This window comes from Atheta coriaria, unplaced genomic scaffold (genome assembly GCF_025399875.1).
Source record: "Atheta coriaria isolate IRGN ID8LTWV9N9 unplaced genomic scaffold, Caltech_Dcor_3.1 hic_scaffold_9_pilon, whole genome shotgun sequence".
In the NCBI taxonomy this organism is placed as follows: Eukaryota; Metazoa; Arthropoda; class Insecta; order Coleoptera; family Staphylinidae; genus Dalotia; species Dalotia coriaria.
Genome location: NW_027045451.1, coordinates 2,138,372 through 2,159,533, shown reverse-complemented (window position 1 = coordinate 2,159,533; position 21,162 = coordinate 2,138,372). Strand labels below are relative to the sequence as shown.

The following is a 21,162-nucleotide window of genomic DNA, read 5'->3' as shown; positions in this document are numbered from 1 at the left end:
GTTGTCCTACGGGACGCACCCGGGTCAGTTAGCTCCCAATTAAGTTTAAAAGGTAAATTCTGTGTAATTAATGCGATTACGCAATATATTGCGCTTTGGCGCGCTCGACATTTGGACGAGTACACGCGACTTTATTTCGAGCGTGTGATCCAATGAACTTTCTCATCAAAAATAGAACTAAACAAATGCACATACAATTGCACACGCTCAAAATAAAACACCGGCGATTGCCATTAAAGCATCGTTAATTAATTTTATACGTTTTGGCATTGTTGTTGTAATCTAAAAACTGCAATGATCTAATTTGGAGCATTAAACCATATTGTGCAACAACAATGAGTCAAACAGAAAAAAGTCAATAGTCATAAACATTGTTTGTATCATTTCTCGATGTAACTTGCGAGGGCGTGGCGTTTTTCGTCGGCGGCGATCAATGTTAATCTGAACTCTGTCGCAAACAGTCGCGACGCGAATTCGATCGCAAGATGAGTGTCGATAGTGCGAAGAACAATAACGAGTGTATAGCGGAGGGGGCGCCTAATCCACAGGCAAAGTGTAGCGATGTTATCCTGGAACCGGAAATAGAAGAGGATCCGGAACCGTATCCTCCCTGGAATTTCTCATGGGTTGTCGACAACGAATTGGCCTGTATGGCATGGCCGCAAAACACTCTCAATTTGGATTATCTCTACGACGTCGGCATCCGGCATCTTGTGACCCTGTCGCAGGAGAAGATGCCGCCGATGGAGGGTTATAGTAAACTTGAATGGACGCTCCTGCCTGTCGAGGAATTTGAGGATCCATCCATCAAGCAAATCATTCAATTTATGGATATCTGTCAGAGTGCGATACAAAAGCATCAGGTATGCTTTACTGAGTTTACTCTCATTACGTAAAGTGGCATGTTGCCATTTCGTTGTGTTGCATTTGCTAGTTTACATGCACTGGGACGTGCCAGGATCAAAAACTAGCATGTGGTGTGAAGAAATGAGGCAAAAAACTGACTAAAGCATCGTTAACTTCAACCGCATTCACTTTATTTTTGTTTCCTACCACTGAAAGCAATTTATCGTCCGTGGGGAACTATTATGAAACTTTGCAAACTTTTGCTAACCCACGGTGTCCGAACAATAAGCTTAAAAAAGCAGCTAGAGTTGTCCGAAACATACGCAAAAAATGCTTAATTCATTTTTTGTGTGTGAGCTGTCTTTGTTTCTGCGCTACTGCGCCAAGAAGGATTATTATTAATATCATGCTCATAAAACAATTCATCTGGATAATGCCGACGTGGCATGTCGGCTGTAACAACACCAATTTATTTCGACTTATTTAATAACTGAGTAGACTTTTTGTGACTGCTTCGCTAATCCGATTTGTTTTGCAGCCGGTGGGCGTGCATTGCAGGATGGGTCGCGGACGGTCGGGAGTGATGGCTGCCTGCTACCTGGTGAAATTTAAGGAGCTCACACCTGAGCGCGCCATCACCGACGTGCGATTATTGCGGCCGCACTCCATCGAGACCCCCGAACAGGAGCGAGTCATTTTTAAGTACTTCGATCACGTAAGAGGCACGATCAGCGGCCCGCCGCCACCCCGTCAACAAAACGGCACCTCAACCAATGTCGCACAACAACAGCCATAATAATACAAGACACAAACACGCACAAAAAAAAAACAATAAGTTTGCTATTCGCCGGCGTAATTTAAACGACGACGCCGACAAGCACCACTCGACGCGCAGCGCGCGCGCTCTTTCTCGAAACGCAAAAATTCCGCTTTGTGTCGATGATTTCATATATTCTTTGAGTGCCCCATCCTACAATCTAGACGTAGACTGAACAGCGTAGACAGTTTCCAGTCCAAAACACCGCACAGCGCAGTTGTTTGCAGTTTGTGGTGTTGTTATTCTTGTTTGTTGTATATTTCTATATTGGATATTGATTACACATTTACGAAATAGACTTTTTACTGACGCTAGGCGCATTCGATTTACTTTTGAGTTATTGTTGTGGAAAACTGGTGCGCAGCTCAACTTTCAGCAGTATAAATTTCCCAATAAAATAAAATCCAAGCATTTTTATTTGCACACATTTATAATTTCGGCTGTATCGGTGAGAAATAAATTGCACCAGTTCAATACTGATCAACAGCATTACGGCCGGTGCAATTCTCAAGTGTAATTATATCAGTTGTTGTGGCGCACGAATGGGGCCAATCAAATAAAGCGAGTGGCACGTGCTTGGCTACCCGGCATTTTGGTCTCAGCTGTCTGCCACTGATACGGTAAGTATAAAAGACATTTTTTCCTTGTTGTAGAACTCACATTTACATCTACATCATAATACATTATCAAGTTATAATTACCAAGTGACACCTAAAAAAATAATATTCTAATCTAATTTTTATCTGGTAGTTATCATGAAAAAATAATGAAACAAAAACAATCTGCGTTATGTTGTACCCAAATATGACCGTACACAACCAGCGGCATTTTGCATTCAAACCCTATTTACTAACTAAACATTAATAAAGCCGCCATGTCGACCCGCTGCGTGTTTGGCATCGTTCCGTACGATGGTTAATTGATTTGCATGTGCGTTTCCGATTAGATTAGTTGTGCCGAATTGATTCCGAAGGACATAATGGCAATAATAGGACAGATTTTATTATCACCCGATGTTGGAACTGTTTATACTGCGGCAACAAACAAACCTGCGCGATATTTACATTTTTATTAAAGGGCAAAAACAATCAAAATAAAAGTCCCGATGTTATAACGCAGCGCGCGTACGAAAATCAAATTATATTCCACATAGATGTTCATTATACAACGCAGTGTAATTTGGAAGGGTCAAGAAGGTCCATTGTTGTCATCTGTTATGTGTTATCTCCGTTCGTTGGGATATTACAATTGCCGCCGTTAAGAAAATTTGCCCGACAGAGAGTGAGTAAAACGTGTATGGCTGTGTGTGGCGTACTGTGGCCAAAACGACGAAAGGGTGGTCCACGACAAGCGCTCCGAAAAGACAATTGTTTACTGTGAGCACTTTGTCATCGTTCTTCTTCTGGTGTTGCCCGGAGCATACCCGTTTGTAAACTAATTACTATGTACAAAGCGCATGCACAATTACAGTCAGTGTGTAACTGTTATCTTATTCATTTGTGCTTGTCGCGAAGGGGGTTTTATGATAATTTGTTAATTCGTCTTTGTTTGTTTATCATACACCCCTTGTTTAGTCAAGGATGAGTTGCACGCTGGGATTTTACAATAATTTCAACTTAATTTACAGTAAAATGAATAAAAGTTGTGCATTTTCATCAGCGCCATGTTGAAACGTTGAAATAATGTTAGTCTTTACTATTCTCCGTTTATAAAATATGCAAAAATACTTCCTGACAAGTAGATGGATGATCGTAAACGCTGCACATATAAATGTAATAAAAGTCTCATCTCCGTCGGGTGAGATTTACCATTTACCAGGATATAATCTAAATGAGATATTATAGAATGCTTTATATCAATATAATGGCGTTCTGGTTTACGATTTTATTACCTACCTCTGACCCATCGCACCGTTTCAAGCTATCAAAAGCAAAGCGTCCAATAAATAATATTTACACTTGCCTTCCAACCCCTTTTTCTAATTGATCGATTTGTATATAAATGTTTGCATTACGCGATGCGTATGCGTGTGTAAACAAAAAATTGCGCGCCAGATTAAAATTAATGGATTCGTCACAAATGACGAGCTCGTGCTAAATACTTAATGCCGCCCACAATTTGTCCGAATCCCTGGAATTAGATTTGCCTCCGACCCTGCGACTCCCAAATCGGGTACTTGGATCAGTCGACAACGACAAGTAATGTCCACGGGAGACGATGTCGCGACGCAGGGTGGGTTGGTGTGTGACTGTATGCCTTGCGTGGTGATGGTTGGCGCTGGACGCAGATGTGAGATGTGGATATTCGCGCGCGCCGAAATTCCACGCGCGGCTTGCGCGTTACGCGCCCGCTGCCTTTCCAGTTCGCTTCCAGCAGTACTCCTGCGACATGCACCACTGAGGCTCCTGCATTCGCGCGCCGAGAAGTTCTCGTTACTTGTTGCTAACACTGAGAGACAAACTTGAATGTGAACGTGATTGTGATTTTTATCAACAAATTGAAAACATGAACGTTGGCTAGAGAATAAATCAAAGTGATAATAAAATGTCCAGGTATGATATCTTTCTATTTACATTTTATTGTTTATTTACAAAGTAGTTGAAATGTAAATTTTTATGAATTGATTTTATAGTGTGAATTATGTTCTGTAAGTGTGGAGCTGAAAATATGCTTTACGATTTATCGCCGTGAAGTTTAAGTCCTCGCAAAACCCTGCATCAACACTTTACCCACCGGCCTTCCGTGAAACCTACGGGCTGCCGGTGTAAATAAAACTTTTAAAACTTTGTGAAATTTTCAGTGAAAGAAAAAAGTTTTTTATTAGGCTCGTGTCTTGCTTGCTGAATTATTTATTTGTCTCGTCCCAAAACGCAAATAATCAAATTTCTAAAAATAACGCTTAGGACCGTCTTCAAACTGGTATCTTGTAGATATTTATTATTCAGACCAATCATTTTGGGTAAACCACTTTATAATTTTTAATTTCCGCTTTTAGCGGAGAAATAAATATTAAACATGCTATGAATAGTAATTTAGTACGCGTAATATGAAACGATCGCAAAATCTTCAAAATCGTGTGCGTCCTGGTCGACGGCCACCATGTTGGTAGCGCAAACATGCCCTACCTGTGTGATTAATGCTTCACTGAGAGCACGTACCTTCATTTACATTTTATATCGCTTTCACATCGGCGTCGCGCCGCGGCGTCGGATTTACATGACGAAATCGAACGAATCAAATCCTTTAATTAGAAAACTCTAGGGGGCGGGTGTACTCCGCATGACATGGCGAATTTGTTTTATAAATTGCTAAGATATTTTTACCGAAAACATGCGAGGCATACGGAATAGGAGTACAGTAATTGTGTTTGGTTTGCTCAGCGAAGCAACTGAGCCGCAGGATTGTATAACTTAATTTATAATTTTTCTTTTTGGAAATAACAAAGAAAACACAAAAATCTAAACGTAATAATTCTGATTGGCCTTATACTTTATCAACATTTTTTTTTGTTTAAAAAGGTTAACATCCTTTGATTAAAAACAAACATGTTTTAGATTTGACATGAAAAAAATACACGTGCTAATATTTATATAAATTCAAGGTTTCCCTAACAGTTTAAGTAATTAAAAACTTAAAGATAACTTTTTCTTGTTTACCTTTCACGACAAGTTTTTATGCGCGCCCATATATAAGCATGGAAATATTTCACCACTAAAATGGCCACAATAAATATCCCCGCGATTCGACGAAAAAATATTAGCCTTACAAATTTCCCCGCCACGAAAGTTTCGACGAATGTGCGTAGGATCTGCAGACGTGTCGGAGTGCAAAGCCCAAGGCGAAACGAATTTACAGCGTGTTTTTTTTTAACCGCTTTGCAAAAATATAAATGTATTACTTGAGTTGTGTGCCATTTACATTTTAGGAAATATACTTTTGCATATCGCGCAAAATGTTAGAAACGAACATTGAACACGCTACACAATAAACGGAATATTGCAGTGTATTTGTGGCGAGGTGTAATATCGCGGGTGGCAATCATGTTCATAAGCCCAGAAAGCAGAATGAAGGAAATTTGTTTACGTAGGTATTTAGTTAGAACTCTATCATAATATTTTGAAGCATGGTTGTTACAACGCTTTCTATTTTAATTGTTTATCATTGATGATGAGTGAATTACGGTTTCCACATTGTGTAATATTTAGATTCATGATAGGATGAATAAAAAATAAAAATCTTTGAGTTTGAAAAAATTATAAAAACTTCATAAAACAAAAATTTTGTTGGAATTGTTATTGATTTGTGTTTATATAATTCAAATTCAACTTTGATTATGTCATTAACAATGCAACTATTCTCTTCTCCAAACAATCAAACTTTAAGCAAATATTTACTTTCGTTTTGCGCGAAATTATTCCAGTCATTTAAAATTTTAAAACGGAGTAAAAACCCGTCGGATTGTGCGAGCATGGAAAAGGCAGATAAGTCTTCCGGGCGAGTGCACACCGCTTGCTTTTCCGGGCATGCTCGTCGATGATTCGATTAATATGAATGCGTCATTACGTTTGCCTTGTACGAACGTTCGCAGCATTGCACGACTTCTCCGTTTCTTTTCCGGCATCAGGCAATCATTCGCGCCGCGTCGCCTTCCAATGCATCCCCCGCATTAGCACCTTGATTCTTCTGTTTGCAATCGAACGTGGCGAACGCCCGCATGGCAACGAATCAGCGCGCTTGACTTTTCAATTTGCAAATGTTCTTAACCCAACTATACCTGGGAAGCTGGGAATCTACATTCCAATAACTATATTTGAAATATTTACATACTATGTACACATTTGAGGGTTTATGCAAGATTACTCTTCATCATCTTGCATTTAAATTCAGTTTACAAACCGGAAATGTTGCATAATGCAGTCAAAGTTTTTGCGCTACATAAAAATGCAACTCCCGAGCACATAAAGAAAGTTTGAGGTCCTAATGTGTTCGCTGCAGTCGGCGATGCGGTAAGCAGCAAGATGAACTAACCCCAGTGTAGTCCTGTCACCTCGTATCCGGTACTGCTTTTGTGATATTAGTCTCAAGGATGCGGATAGCGCGGATAGGACTGCAATGACTAGTCTAATATTTACGCAGACGAGACGGAAGTTATTACTCGTGATGGATAATCCATAATGGGTGTCAACTTGTGTTTTCTATACGACAACGACGCTTGTCATTCAGTATATCGGGCGAAGTGAATGAAGCAGTCGCGGCGCGGAGCGATTGCCAATAATGAAGAAGTAATGTGCAACGCTTGGAGGCACAATATGAAAAAGTTATTTGCTCTAATAGCTAGTATTAGCGCAAGTGTCTTGAATCAAATATAAATAGGCTATCGGTGTTCTTCTCTCGCACATTCTGCTCGGGCAGAAAAAGCGGTAAAACAGAGCTCCTGGGTACAGTTTTAGGACATTGTGACAAAGTATTACCGAACTGCTACGCCATGTTTTCTGATCATCATGATATATGTTCAATACCACAATTCTGCGATAACTTTAATGGGTTCCTCGGGCTTTTCGCTGAAGTTACTGCTCATGTGTTAAATAAATAATACCTATTCACAAAAGTACATTCTTATACTTAGTGGAAAATGTAATATGTTTCTACTTCGCGGTAGTCGTGTGATCGTGATCTGCGAACTTCTATGAAGTTTTTGAACATTTTGTTTTCATTTCCTGACAGCCCACGGTTGCATTCCGGTCGTACATCGACATATCTCTACACATGGAATCAAAATTCTTGTTCAACGCTTGCTCACTCTGGAGAAATAAATAATTTAAAAAGGTCGAGTACAAAGGAAGGTTATATTAAAGAAACGCAATATAGCGTTCCATGTACCACTAAAGCGACACAATTGAAATTGTTTTTCATCTTGCTTCAAGCATAAAACATTAACATGTGCGAGCATTACATTATAAATTTATTTTAATAAATTAAATACGGGATAATAGTCTTTTATTCATAAATTAATTCAATATAAACATTTTATGCACTTTCTTGTGCATGATGCAATTTGCTACGCTGAAAGAATGTAATTTTTATGGTTTGTTTGCTGTCTTTCATCATAACCGTCTCGTCTGCGGAAGTTACCAAGAATTTAACATGACTTAAACATTCTCGTTTAATCCAAACAATATAAAAGTTCTGTAAAGTTGCTTTTAAAGTTTAAAAACATTTGGAAGTCAATAAATTAATTTCCATAATTCATTCGTCTGTATACCAATAAAGAAAGGAATTTTATTTACTTTAGTTTGAGCTTTTTCTTTTATACTAGATCGTTAGGAAGCGGAAATAAACTTGTCAAACAAATAAATTATTCGGAGCAAGTTTCTGATGATAAGAAATACGAGTTCGTTTCAATCGACTTTAGTAGGTACTTTTCGTGACTACCGCGTGAAGTAGTTTTCTTTCATTTTAGATATAATGAATAATAATTATAGAAGTTGTGACATATGAGTAATGTATCACAAACTTGTTCCCTTTTTTTTTCTCTTTTGTAGTTGAAGTTTGAAATAAATTAGTTGACAACGTTTCATGATAGAGTTGCGTATATTGGCAAGTTCGTTCATGCATCTCGTATTACATTATTCAATATTCTGGCGGTTAATGGCTCGTTGATTGATATAGTTGATACGAGATGTGGAATTTCATCCACACGCTTCGGTTTGCGTTTTAATTTAACACATTTTTCAAATTAAATAGACACGAAGTTTGTTTTACGTTAATTAATTTTACATTTTAAATTTGATGTAAATGTAAAATATTAATGGATTGTACATAATAAGATACAATTTTAAATTTTTATCACATTGTTCTATTAAATTGAATTTTTAGATTATTTTAATGAATGCGCATGGAACGAAATGAAAAGCTTTAATAGGTAATGAGTTAATTTGTCACGTTCTTTAAAGCAGTGTTCTTTCTGAAATGAGAACGTTATCTTTCTAGTCTTTCAGTGCGCTCAAAGGTACAATGCATTCGTATTTTCGGTATTCCGATTACACTAGCATTTAGTTTCCCAACCCTTTAGAACTTACAACTAGTTGTGCGAGTCGTTAGCTTATCTAATCATGAGTTATTATACAATACGCAACATTACATTAAATAATGTCTTTGAGATACGTGCATAATAGATATTATCATGAATAAAATTTAGTATTTGCGTCGGTGAAAACGTTAATTAATTAAATTGCAGTTTTCTTCTGTATCATCTATCAGGTATCTCAAAGCTTCTTTTATAATATCCCAAAGCAATGTGAGGATCCTTGAAATAGAAGAGCTCTTTGCACCCACTTGTTTGTTAGATGTTAACATCTACTTCTATGTACTCACTCGTATAACATGAAATGGCCATACGCGAACAAGAAGCTTTCAGCGTGCGTTTTCATCCGATTATTAGAGTTATTTACTCGCAGGCTCACAGTACTGGTATCGTTGGCTGTTCAAGAACTTTGAAATTGAACGTGTAGACCTTAATAGTACCAAATATATTGAAGCATTAAACTAGACTGCAAATTCAATAAAGGAAATGTGCATAATAATACAGAGGAAATATGTTCACTGCTCGAAAACTCATTCATTTATCGTCGTTTTTCGTTCTCTTCGATTACTTGTAGCGGAGAAAGGACACTTGGAAGTAAGTTCAGTTCAGTTCAATTCAATAGACGATATCTTTTATTCTCGAGTCAATGTGATGTTGCGCAGCACGTCTACTCACTGACCAGGCGTTCACGTCTCGGATGGGAACAATAGTTGAAAGGACATCTGGTCCAGCTGGTTTAAATGGCACGTCCGTGGGTGAAATCCGGTAGAATCCTTGGATCTGACAAATATTTACTATGTAATGTTGTATTTTGTGTTCTTTGTTCAATGAAATATAATTTTTTTTAGAGTTTATTTCATGTAAACGTGTTTAGTAAACTTTACTGTTTCAAGTTTAATCCGCGAGTTTAATCCGGCCAAGTTGATGGATTTTGATAAACTATTTACGCGCTATTTATGAGATGAGATTTAAGTTGTAAGAGTTAGTTTGTAGTTTAGTTTGTGGCAAACACTTAATGGATTGCAAATCTTTACAAATTCTGTCCCATTATGGTTTTGTTTCTTGTAATTTAACAATTTTTGTTATTTCTGAAATTAATTAACTGTGTTGTATGAATATACAAGACAAACGATCTCATAGAATTGACAGTATTGACGTCAGTGTTTGTAATGCGTCATTTTTATGCGCAATTAAATGCTAATCCTCAACGATTAAATGTTTCGCATCGAAACTGATGTCGCTGATAGCACATAAAGCCGCGTCGATATGAGAAACAGAAGGCACAAAGGTAAAGACATAAATTACGCTCTAATTGCAAACAAACCCAATGGACCAACAACAGGGCGCGTAAAATTGTTGCTGTTATTCCTCGACGCGCCGTAAGGTTATAAGCAGTTTAAGCATGCAATAAATCGAAATTGATGCGACCAATAATCATGCCAAAGCGCCACGTGGCGGCAACGAGGCGCTATTTAACAAATACCCGGCTTACAATTGCGGCCAGGAAAAATAAACCCGCGGTGCGATTGTTTTTCTAATGGCGAAACAACAGAAGTAATAAACGGCGGTTAATCTACTTGGTCGTGCCAGATTTAGATCAGCGGGTAACATGCGGGTATTAAAGAACACATTTACCAGCTTAAGCTCGATATTAAAACACTTTGTCGCTGTATCAGACGTAATTTTTACTTCTTTTTGTTGTAAATTATTTGCGTCTGTAAATAGATTTTGTAGACGAATGATGTGGTTGCAATTCGGTTGGTCACATGCTTACACACAAACCTCAAGTTGGAAATGCTTCTAAAGTTGTCTGAGTCACTTGCCAGACAAACCGAAACCATTAACAGACTCCTTCGGTTAGTCTCCACTCAATAAGACATTCTATTCGCATCTTCCTTTGCCAAACCACACAATCCTACATGTAATTCGACTCTAACACGATTTTTCTGCAAAAAAAACATAAAGTTAATTTAATTTAATTAAATACTCAAGCATTTTCACGACGATGATTAGTAGAAACACTGTTGATCTAACGCTCAAACATTCAACCCGACGAATCAACCGACCGGAAAAGCAGCATCAATATTTAATGCCTGCAAACTGACTACGGAGCCGACTACTTATTCAACCTACGCACTGGAAATGCCGAAATAGCCGAAAACCAAACCAAAGTTAGGACCAGCGGGTAAACGCGTTGAATAATTACAAACGCAGCATTGGTCAATTGAATAATTCATCTTTTATATCATTTATTGATTCCGCACGCTTATTCACCCATGCGATTATCCCAAGCGTTCAATTATCACGCATTAAACCGCATTGCGACACGATTAAAGATCGATTCCGGTTGAACAACGCAGTGACAAGTTAGTGACAACCTAGTGATAAGTTAATGAAGCATTACTGTAGTGTGGTTGAATTAAAGCTGGAACAAATGACAAAACAGCGGATGCATTTAGCCATCGCTGAAATATGCACAGAATGTTTAATTTAAATGCCGCTGGAGCTCAGCTAGGGATTCGAAACATGGTCAATATTGCATACTTGTAACCAACATTCCGACCAGACTCACTTTAGATTGTAGGAATATTCCTACAAGGAATATGTACACTTAAAACTATCAGTGTATTTGAAAATGGTTGATTTGAAGAGAATTACAGTTTTAGTTTATGTTTCCTGCGTGGTGTATTGAAATACATCGAGGGTAGTAATACTTTTTTTTTTGTTTCTTTACCTTCCACCAACCGCCAACCGACTGTTTGTGGTGCTTGCAAAACGTTATCGTGGCTGAGGTGGCGGTAGGTGGTTTTATGGGCAGCGTTGCGTCGCGATATCCCTCCGGCTCAACGCTCCTGAAATGTTCTGTTATTTATCATGAACTCATTTCGTGCTGTACGCTACCACCAGAAAACCAAAAGCTTGTGTTTTTACGAGTGAAAAAAAACCAACAACTCCGTTTTGTGCCCGCAGAGTTTTCGGACTTTTAAATTTATTAATCAATGCTTCTGACACTACCTCTGACGGTTTAATTGTACGCAAGGGTTTTTAGTTCTAAACGAGTTTTATATACCGTTAACACATTAATTCCTTTTTTGAGATCAACAAAATTAAACACTCGGATGATTCGATGATTAATTACTCGGCGCATTGTGCGTGCAGTTTGTGTATGTCTACACCTAAGCGCCTTTTGTAATTTCAATTTGCGCGTAAATGACGCACGCACAATTCATGATGAATAGTTTAGATACAATTCTTTGACTGGGCGCTTTGTGGACTCGTGCCGGTCGGCGTCATGCCGGAAATTTATGCTTGATTGATGTGTTTTGGTTGCCATTACGAGCCGGTTCGCCCTCTGCCAGCTGTGTGCTGTTTTTTCGCAATCATCATCATTGCGCCATTATTGCCATCGATTGCTATCGATTGTAATTTATACTTGATAGAGATATGTATGTACATAAATTAGGTTATACAATTTTGCGTTTCATTAGGTTTTGGATGAGGGCAATGCTATTGGCATGCATTTGGGCATGGCATGAGGCAGCCGGAAACATCGAGGATGATAGTGGTGACAAACTGTTCACAATCGATTCTTCGCCGATGGCTAACAATTGCACTTGTGTCAACGAACACGTGGAGGTGGAGTGTCGATGTTCGGGGCATCACTTCTACAATGTTCCTTCGAATTTAACCGCGGGACTTTCAGTTTTGTAAGTATTACACCATTGTATAATTTTATCTTTAAAAAGAAACTTTCTTAAAAAGTTTTATATGGATTCATAACTTTTTTACAGTTTTAACTTTATAAAAAGCAGTAGCAAAGTTTAAATTTAACTGTATTTATTCATATATTTGAATTAAATAATACAATATCAAATGAAACAATTCTTCATGTTGTATCGTTTAGGATAATTGAAGATGCTGGATTGGAAGTCCTCAAAAGGGATTCGCTCATGCCGTATTCAGAGACACTTCGAGAATTGTAAGTGCTTCTATTGTATCCATCCTACGTCTCAGATTTACAATCTTCATGTTTCAAACCGAACAAATCAATGCCAGCGCGTTACGTCGTCAATATTTAGTGTTTATTGCGCTAATAATCCATTATTATTCAAATTACATCTATTGTGTTAAGCAATTTGCAAGTTTGACAGCGTAATAGCAGCAGATTTCCATGCACTCAATCTTAATGCATGCATCCTTGACAGTTTTGCGGAAGTTTGCTTTTGGGTAAAGCTCAATCTTAAACTGGTGCAGGTGCATAGCAAGTTTGTCTTGTAAATATTTGATGTAGTTTGATACGAAAATGGATGCGTATTAAATTAGCATATTATCTAGATTGAAGTGCATTCTTTTGCTTCACTGACGAGGTTAATATATATTTACGGTGCGCGTTTAAATTCGAAATGTTGATTAATGAATTCAAATTTAATTCAACTGGATTTGCCCGTATTTGAATTCGCGAGTAATTTTGAATTCTGCGTTTGAGTTCGAGTGGATCCAAATCAAATTTAAATATATCAATTTTGCAAGTGTTAACATAATGAACTCTTGAAACTAAATCCACCTAAATTGCGTTTTAAATGTGTTTTGTTTTGGCTGAGATTATAAGTTCATTGAGACGAATGTGATTAGAAATGACAACACCGACTGTCAACACGAATTACCTTGAGAGGCTGAAATTCCAAGAATAACACGTTAAGAAAATGTTAAAGTTCAATTCGGTTTACAAAATATTTACAGTTTAATAATAGGTTTTTTGTTTGAGCTGTGTTTTATACAATTTTAAATTACACATGGGTATAAAAAGCAGACGTTATTGCTCGGAAAGTTCAAACTCACTCTCCAGCCATTAATATTATACGTTTATTATTTAAGAACTCAGAAAAAAGGAAGGAAAATGTAAAGCCCAGGAGGCAGTCATACGTTGCGCTCGGTGGCAAATAAGTTTTCTTTCATTGCTCGCGTGCCGCGATGTCGTCGAAGAGCGATGAGCAGGAAGACAAAAATAAAACGCGCGCACCGCACTCGTACAGGCGTTTTGTCATTACATCAATCTCGAGATTAAACGTCACGAACGACGATGACAATTATGTTTTATTCGAGCACTCGAAACTTTACGCTCACGGCACGTCGCCGCTAATTTATTCGCAACATTTTCCCGTATTGTGTGTTTACGATTCGCTCGAATTGCATCAAACCGATTATATTAATTTTGCAGGACGCTCGTCGGCTTGGAGAAGTTCTATTATTTTGAGCCGGGCGTATTTCGCAACTTGAGCGAGCTGGAAACTTTGTGAGTACCCTGCAATGATATGCTGATATTGCTGATATGGTGATCCTTCGAAAAGCGACGAAATGTTTTTGGTTGGTTTTTGTTTTACGTGCGGCCCGCATGCAAACGTTGGTGGTAAAAATAGTCCGGGGTTTTGATCAGGGACAAGAAGATTCTATATAAATTGCTTTTGTCACGTTTCATTCGCGGTACTTTTTCTGTATGATTTTCTTTTACGACAAAAAACGCAAAGGAATGGCATTGTTTTTTTATGGCTTGGCTAAAGATTTATTTAGTTGGGTTTTTATGTGCTAAGAGTGGACTATTTATTATTCCAAACATCATTCAGTGACTTTTATTCAACAAAATAAAAATCAAATGTTGTTTACGACTTTAACTTGATTTATCATACGGAGAAATATCTCGATCCATATTTCTTACATTTTTGTGCCAAATTGAACGAAGGTACACGCTCAAATATTAATTTACCTTTTTCGTTTCTGCCGTCACTCTTCACTCTGGAGTCATGAATTTGACATTTTATTCAAACGCGCGTCCTGCACGCGTCGTCGCTTTTCCAAGTGCGTGGAGCGAAACAGAGTTAAATATGCGCGCACGTCATGTCAAACGTCGCAACGCGGCGTCGAACAAAGCAAACATCACTTATTTGCATTTGTTAATAGATACATCCATCGGGCGCCAAAACTATTGAAAATCCAGCCGGAGGTGTTCAGCGTCCATCTACCCAAATTGAAAATACTGTAAGTTGTTGAGGATTTAATTAAAAATCACGCCCACAGCGTGCGGAATTTTCAATGTTTGCAGACGCATAGTCAATACCGGATTAGAGGAAATGCCCAACTTGAATGGCCTGCACACGGCGTCCGTACTGCATATGATGTGAGTATGTGAATATGGTACGCACGCAGGACGATACGAGTGCTCATGCATTACGATATTACTCGGCACGTTAGCGCCTACATCAGCATCAATTACTTCGCGTTACCGCGCGAAACGAATTTAATTACGCAAACCCTTGTTCTTCCCGCGTGATCAATTTGTCGTGTTCTTTGTGTGTGTATGCGGCGAATGTCATCTGGCGTTATTGGGCACGAGCATCTCTCTTGATTATGCAGATTTCAGATCAAATTTGCATCTTCCAAATCCAATTCCAAAAATTTTTCTCTGTTTTAAATAAAATTAATTCAATCGTTCAAGGGTGTTGCGTAGAATTCCAAATAAAGTTGCGTCGGTTGCGTCACATGCCAGAAAGTCTCCGCGTTAAATGGTCAAGCATTAATTTCTCTCGCATATACACGTTTCAACTGCACACGTTGATGTTATAATTGCTTCGCACGGGAAATTTATGCCTGCTGGCATTTCCTCAGGCTGGCATGTATGTATATGCATGCCTAATGAAAACGCGGATTTTTTTACGACTTTTAATCTCGTCCAGCCGACAAAAATTATTATTATCATCCCCGCTGAGAGGGATGCCTGGGTGCGTGTAATGCGTATAATCCTGGTCGATGTAATAACTGCGCTTATAATGTTCTTGCGTTCTACATCGAAAAGTTTTCCTGTTTGATGTCGAGATTAAATATTCACATTAAATTTGCGCATTTTCTAATCAATTTGCCATGTTTTGCTACAAATCAAGTCCAAAGGATATTAAATTTGCGTGCTTTGCAGAGATCTGGAGCACAATCGTATTCAGCGCATCAAGTGGCATCAGATAAGCCGAGTGAAAACGGACCAACTGTGAGTATACATGTGATGGGGTTTGTGCTAAAACAAACGATGTCAGTGAGACGCAAGCTGCAATTTAGTGAAATGGGTTGTAATGTGTTGCAACGTGTGCGTCGCTTAACTGAGCGTTTGCAAGGTTAAACGTTAGCGAAATTGCGGAAGGAAAGCGATTTTAAGGTATTACTACGTGCTATAAAGCTCTGACAAAGGGTGTTAGATTGTGTTGTTTAGAAGGCGCAACACGGACGCTTGCTATGAGACGACGTGCGATGAAAGTGGTGCATTACGTGTTGTCATTTATCATGCTTAATTTTACAACTTTTTACAAATCAAAAGAACAATAAACAAAAATATAATCATAAAGTTTTATTCCAGGAATTTATTTTCAATTTTTTTCGTAAACTAAATCGAAACAATTTATATTGTTTTCATTTAGTCAATTGCGATGAAAGAAACTTAATTTTAATGATTTATTTTCCTTCATACGTGATAATAAGCAATACAAATCGCTTCTCGGCTTATAATGCACACAGCATCCGGAAGAATAAATCATTCTCGCTAAAAGTATCTTTTGACCTTGCAAACTCTTTGCTCCTTGCACTTACCGGTCGTAGCAATGAGTGACATAACTTGTTCTTCACATGCGCAGGCTTTTAAACTACAACGACATCCGCACCGTGGAAGAGGAAGCCTTTTACGGTTCCGAAATAGCCAAGCTGTAAGTCGAGTGAATTTAATGTATTGTAGCGAAACCAGCGACAGTTGAATTTCTACCCCATCTTCCTATGCTACTTGCACACTCACACACTCCTAATTTTGTTTATTCCGCCTCGTCATCTTCGCCGAATCTCACCAGGAGCCTCAAAGGAAACGTGCACCTCGCGAACCTCCACCGGCGAGCCTTCGGCGAGTTGCACAGTCTGCGGCACATGTAAGTCTCTTTCTAATTATTCACTTTGCCATTACACCGCTCATTTGGCTTGGCAAAGCGGAAACTTTTGTCGGGTTGTTAATTAACTTTTTTTTAAAATGCACCGAACGTTTTAATTAAATTACTAATTAGCGTTTAATATAGATACATCGCATTAATATTTATATTGTAGCGATTTGAGCAGCACGGCCATCACCGCGATTCCGCTGGAGGGATTGCGCGAAATCGACGTGCTGAAAGTCCAAGACACAGAGACACTCAAAGTTTTTCCATCAGTATACAACTTTCAGGTAAACACGCTAAACTAGAATAGTATAAACATAAAAACTAATTACAGTATATACACGCCTTGGCGCACAAACAAAACACATTATTCATACATTCCTTCAACCAACAAGTAAATTAAAACAAATAAACTACACACGCTCATTTAACAATAAGGGAGTTGGTTTTCTGAAGTACACTGTATTGCTGTTGTAATTGTTTCGTACGTTTTAGAACATACCTTTATGTAAATTAACGTAAATTCCTGTATTGTGTTTGATCAGTGAACGTTTATTGCAAATGTGCAATATAGGTTCAGAAATGTACATAAAAGCAATCCATATGCATATAGTTATCGCGCTGTAACTTCATACAAAGGTTAATGAGGACCGTTTAAATTGTAGATATGTATATACCCTTTGGTAATTAGTAATTTAATACAAATATTACTCCTTGAAACCTAATATAACATCAGCGACATTATTTATGAAACAACCAAAATGTGGGAACGTGGCTTTAATTGGCTTTGGAGTTTTTATATTGAAATTATTTAATTAAATTCTGTTCCAAACTCATGATTGAATACTTCGGTTGCTTCATTTACTTTGTTTGATAATATTACACAATTTATAATATAATTTTATAATGATTCAGTTATTTTTTTTATCAAAAGAGACTTGAAAGCAGCAGAATATTTATTGAAAATGCTAGATTCCAAACTTTCAATATTTCATGCCCGCTGGCCATGTTAGCTTCTTCAGTAAATCCGCTGCAATTCTATAAAACGGAAAAATATAACTAAGCATTTAGTATCGACCTCACAAAACCCGCCGCAATACCCGCAAAGATACACAGTGGCTTTGCCGGCGGCTCTAACGTTCATCGATATATTTATTTTTCATTTTTCAGTACATAAAGGAAGCCTGGCTGACCTACCCGTACCATTGTTGCGCCTTCAAGTTTCCGCATACGCACAACCCAAGGGAATTCGAGCAGCATCAGCGTTTCATCAAGCGTATGCAATCGACATGCTCCGGAAAGAATGTCTCCAATTCATACAACCTTCCCGGCAGTAATACTCATAACAATCCGACGTTCAAAGATCTCCTGAAGCTGCAGCCGTCAAATGCAACCAACCATCAGCTGGTGCAGCAGCCTCAATTTGTGACAAAAGACGTGCAACACGACGACGATGGTATGTGGAGTGACGATGAGCAAGTTTTTCACAACGGCACGCTCGATATGGGCAGCGAGTTTTCCGTAACGACAGCCGTATGCGGTGAAATATATCGCAACTATCACGAGGTTAGTGGACTTAATCAAGTTGCCTTGTTTATTAGAGAAGCTTTTAAAGCGGCGTCCAAAAAATACCAAACTTCCCAACTGCCATTAGTCTATAAAGCGAACGCGCCCGCCTTACACCTGGGACTTTCGAGTGCGTGCGTAATAGAAAGGGCGATTGCTGTGATTAATTATTTTAGGTGAAATGTTACCCGGCCCCGGACGCATTCAATCCGTGCGAGGACCTCATGGGAAACTGGGGCCTGCGTATTCCCGTGTGGTTCATATCGCTATCGGCGATTATTGGCAACCTCTTCGTCGTGATTGTGATAGCCACTTCGCATTTTCGTCTCACCGTTTCGAAATTCCTCATGTGCAACCTGGCGGCTGCCGATCTGTGTATAGGCATTCATCTTCTGCTAATCGCCGTCGTCGACGCGTGCTCCATTGGAGCGTATTTCAATTACGCTATTGACTGGCAAGAAGGTGAGCAAAACTCTAGAAGTTTATTATTGTAACATTATCCGTTTCTACCTTTTTATCGGGGAAAATCCATTTTAACTTGTGTATCTTACACCTTGGAAAAACATTGTGTTTGTTTAAGACTTCATCAACACATTACAGCACGAACAATTGTTTACATAGCCATTATCATTACTGACGTACGTTAAGGTTTTTTTTATAGATATCCGTTTGTTTGTCAAATTTTACAAATCGTAATTAATTATTATTAATTCTTACTAAATTAACTAATAAAAATATCAACTAGTTAGAAGTGATTTAAGTTTTACAAAAATTGTAAAATGAACGCGTGCTGTAATTTCATACATTAATTAAAATGCATGTTTAGGTGATGGGTGTCGGGTGGCGGGTTTCTTAACAATCTTCGGCAACGTGCTCTCGGTGTACACGCTGGCGGTGATAACGACGGAGCGATGGTACACGATCACCTGGGCGATCCATCTCAACAAGCGTTTAAAGTTACGCACCGCGGTGCGCGTAATGTTCGCTGGTTGGTTGTGCGCCATTTGCATGGCGTCATTACCACTAATCGGCGTCAGCAGCTACTCCAAGACGAGCATCTGCTTACCACTGGAGAGCAAGGGCAAAGCAGATGCCATCTACCTATCCACCCTCTTGGCTTTCAACGCAATCGCTTTCGCACTGATTTGCGTGTGCTACGGTAGCATGTATCGCTCAATTCGAGAAGGCGGCAACACGTGCTCCGTAACATCAGTGCGCTCCGATCTCACAGTCGCCAAGCGAATGGCCCTGCTGGTCTTCACCGACTTTGCATGCTGGGCGCCGATTGCTTTCTTCGGAATGACTGCTTTATTAGGTCACCCTTTGATTACTGTCACGCACACAAAAATTCTGCTGGTGTTTTTCTATCCGTTGAACTCATGTGCTAATCCATGTCTGTACGCGTTACTTACACAGCAGTATCGACGGGATTTCTTTATCTTAATGGGGAGATATGGGCTCTGTAAGGATCGAGCTGAACGACACAAGGGTGCCATTGGCGGTAAACCATTACCGTATGGCGCGGGTGGGCAATACAAACGTAGCGCCGGAGACACGCTGAAAACACACAGCGGTGGTAACACGAATAATCATCGCGGGTCCGTGCTGACCACTGTAGTCAGTGTGGAAGTGCCAATGCTGCACGGGACAAATAGCTCCAGAAATGGAGCGCGTGGCAGATGCCGGGAACGAGACAATGGTAATAAAGTGCGTGAGTTTTCACTAAAACATTTGAATAAAGCAGACATTGATGAGTGTCGACATTCATTGCAAACGTCGACAGATAATTTGTAAATTTAGCTATATACAAATTGATGTAATAAGCGTGTAGACTGTAAAAAGAAAGACTTAGCTTAAAAAGCACGGTTATATGTCATGGACGTTTATGTTGCTAATGTTATTGAAATTAATAAGGGTAATGTACGAATGTATTTGTGTACTTTAGGAACCTACGTTGAACCATTCCTATTCTTGTAAGACGTAGCGCCATGTGATCAAACAATACATGTAAACTTGATACGTTATTAAATTTAAAGTTATTTATTTTACGTTTTGGGCTGTATTACTAACTAAACTAATATCTTTGAATGTAGGTATGTAAACAATTTTTTGTCGGCGTATCCCACTGCTTATCGCAGTAACCGCGTGTTGTCGACGTTGGCTGTGTGCAGTTCAGTGCTCATGCAGTTCGGTTTCGGTTATCGAGTGAATCGCGCGTGTTTATCGCGACTAATTATGTTTCTTTATATCATAATTAAGTTAATCAATTTATATTCAATATGCAATCGTCAGCATATACCGGAATTGGGCATCGACAGAGAGTTGCTAGTGTGATCGCACGCGTTAAACGATTGTTCTTTCGCATTTGGAATTATATTCAACAGGGGCGTAGCTACCGCCGTATTTGCCGATTGTTAAAACCTTTACCTTCATATAAGGGCCTCCAAAAAAATTTTATACGGGGCCCCGACAAGGCACGCTACGCCGCTGATATTCAACTTAATTTTGGACTAGTACTCGTTGGTTTTCAATTAGAAAATACAAGAACAACCATGTAAGTAAAATTAATAGGGATTATAGGAAAAATTACTCGGAAGCTGGTCGTCTCCAATACGGGTTGTGTTAAAAGTTTTCTCCAGCGAAACATGATAATCATAGCGAGAAATATTGAAAGTAAAAGTATATTTTGTGTATGTGTATATCAACATTGTCAATTTTTAGTTTCGTCTTTTCAACTACGTGATTATCAGTACGTTTGTGAATAAACAACTTTTTTTATTTGACTGACCCGTGATATCGCTGTATACCTGGCTTGTACCCGGCTACGCGCAGTGCACACGGCAGTTGTTTCACCGCGTGGTCCGCGAGCGTGTCTCTAATCGCCACGCGTTTTG

The 21,162-nt window shown here is 38.8% G+C and overlaps 2 protein-coding genes across 4 annotated transcripts; both read left to right on the top strand.

Moving 5' to 3' along the window:
- The first annotated feature begins 130 nt into the window (after positions 1 to 130).
- LOC135799892 (dual specificity protein phosphatase 23-like) lies at positions 131 to 1,977 on the top strand. The gene is made up of 2 exons (XM_065313128.1): positions 131 to 863; positions 1,385 to 1,977. Exons 1-2 carry the CDS (start codon positions 486 to 488, stop codon positions 1,640 to 1,642), a joined length of 636 nt encoding a protein of 211 aa, XP_065169200.1. The 5' UTR covers positions 131 to 485; the 3' UTR covers positions 1,643 to 1,977.
- Positions 1,978 to 3,856: 1,879 nt separating this feature from the next.
- On the top strand, positions 3,857 to 20,316 carry LOC135799888 (follicle-stimulating hormone receptor-like). Of its 3 annotated transcripts, none has more exons than XM_065313123.1 (13): positions 3,857 to 4,215; positions 12,236 to 12,454; positions 12,652 to 12,726; positions 13,966 to 14,040; positions 14,703 to 14,780; positions 14,845 to 14,919; positions 15,712 to 15,780; positions 16,418 to 16,486; positions 16,625 to 16,699; positions 16,872 to 16,989; positions 17,873 to 18,268; positions 18,445 to 18,730; positions 19,685 to 19,868. In XM_065313123.1, exons 1-13 carry the CDS (start codon positions 4,208 to 4,210, stop codon positions 19,732 to 19,734), a joined length of 1,593 nt encoding a protein of 530 aa, XP_065169195.1. In that variant the 5' UTR covers positions 3,857 to 4,207; the 3' UTR covers positions 19,735 to 19,868. The 3 variants fall into 3 exon arrangements, with proteins under 3 accessions (XP_065169195.1, XP_065169193.1, XP_065169194.1); XM_065313121.1 differs by having other exon boundaries at positions 3,859 to 4,215; positions 19,095 to 20,316; XM_065313122.1 differs by lacking the exon at positions 13,966 to 14,040 and having other exon boundaries at positions 3,859 to 4,215; positions 19,095 to 20,316.
- Positions 20,317 to 21,162: the final 846 nt, after the last annotated feature.

Bases quoted from the DNA above. Each gene is read 5' to 3' on its own strand.
- LOC135799892 (XM_065313128.1), top strand. From the start codon at position 486: ATGAGTGTCGATAGTGCGAAGAACAATAACGAGTGTATAGCGGAGGGG. The intron at 864-1,384 runs GTATGCTTTACT...TTTGTTTTGCAG, and splicing joins GTGCGATACAAAAGCATCAG to CCGGTGGGCGTGCATTGCAG.
- LOC135799888 (XM_065313121.1), top strand. The intron at 12,727-13,965 runs GTAAGTGCTTCT...TTAATTTTGCAG, and splicing joins TCAGAGACACTTCGAGAATT to GACGCTCGTCGGCTTGGAGA. The intron at 15,781-16,417 runs GTGAGTATACAT...TCACATGCGCAG, and splicing joins CGAGTGAAAACGGACCAACT to GCTTTTAAACTACAACGACA.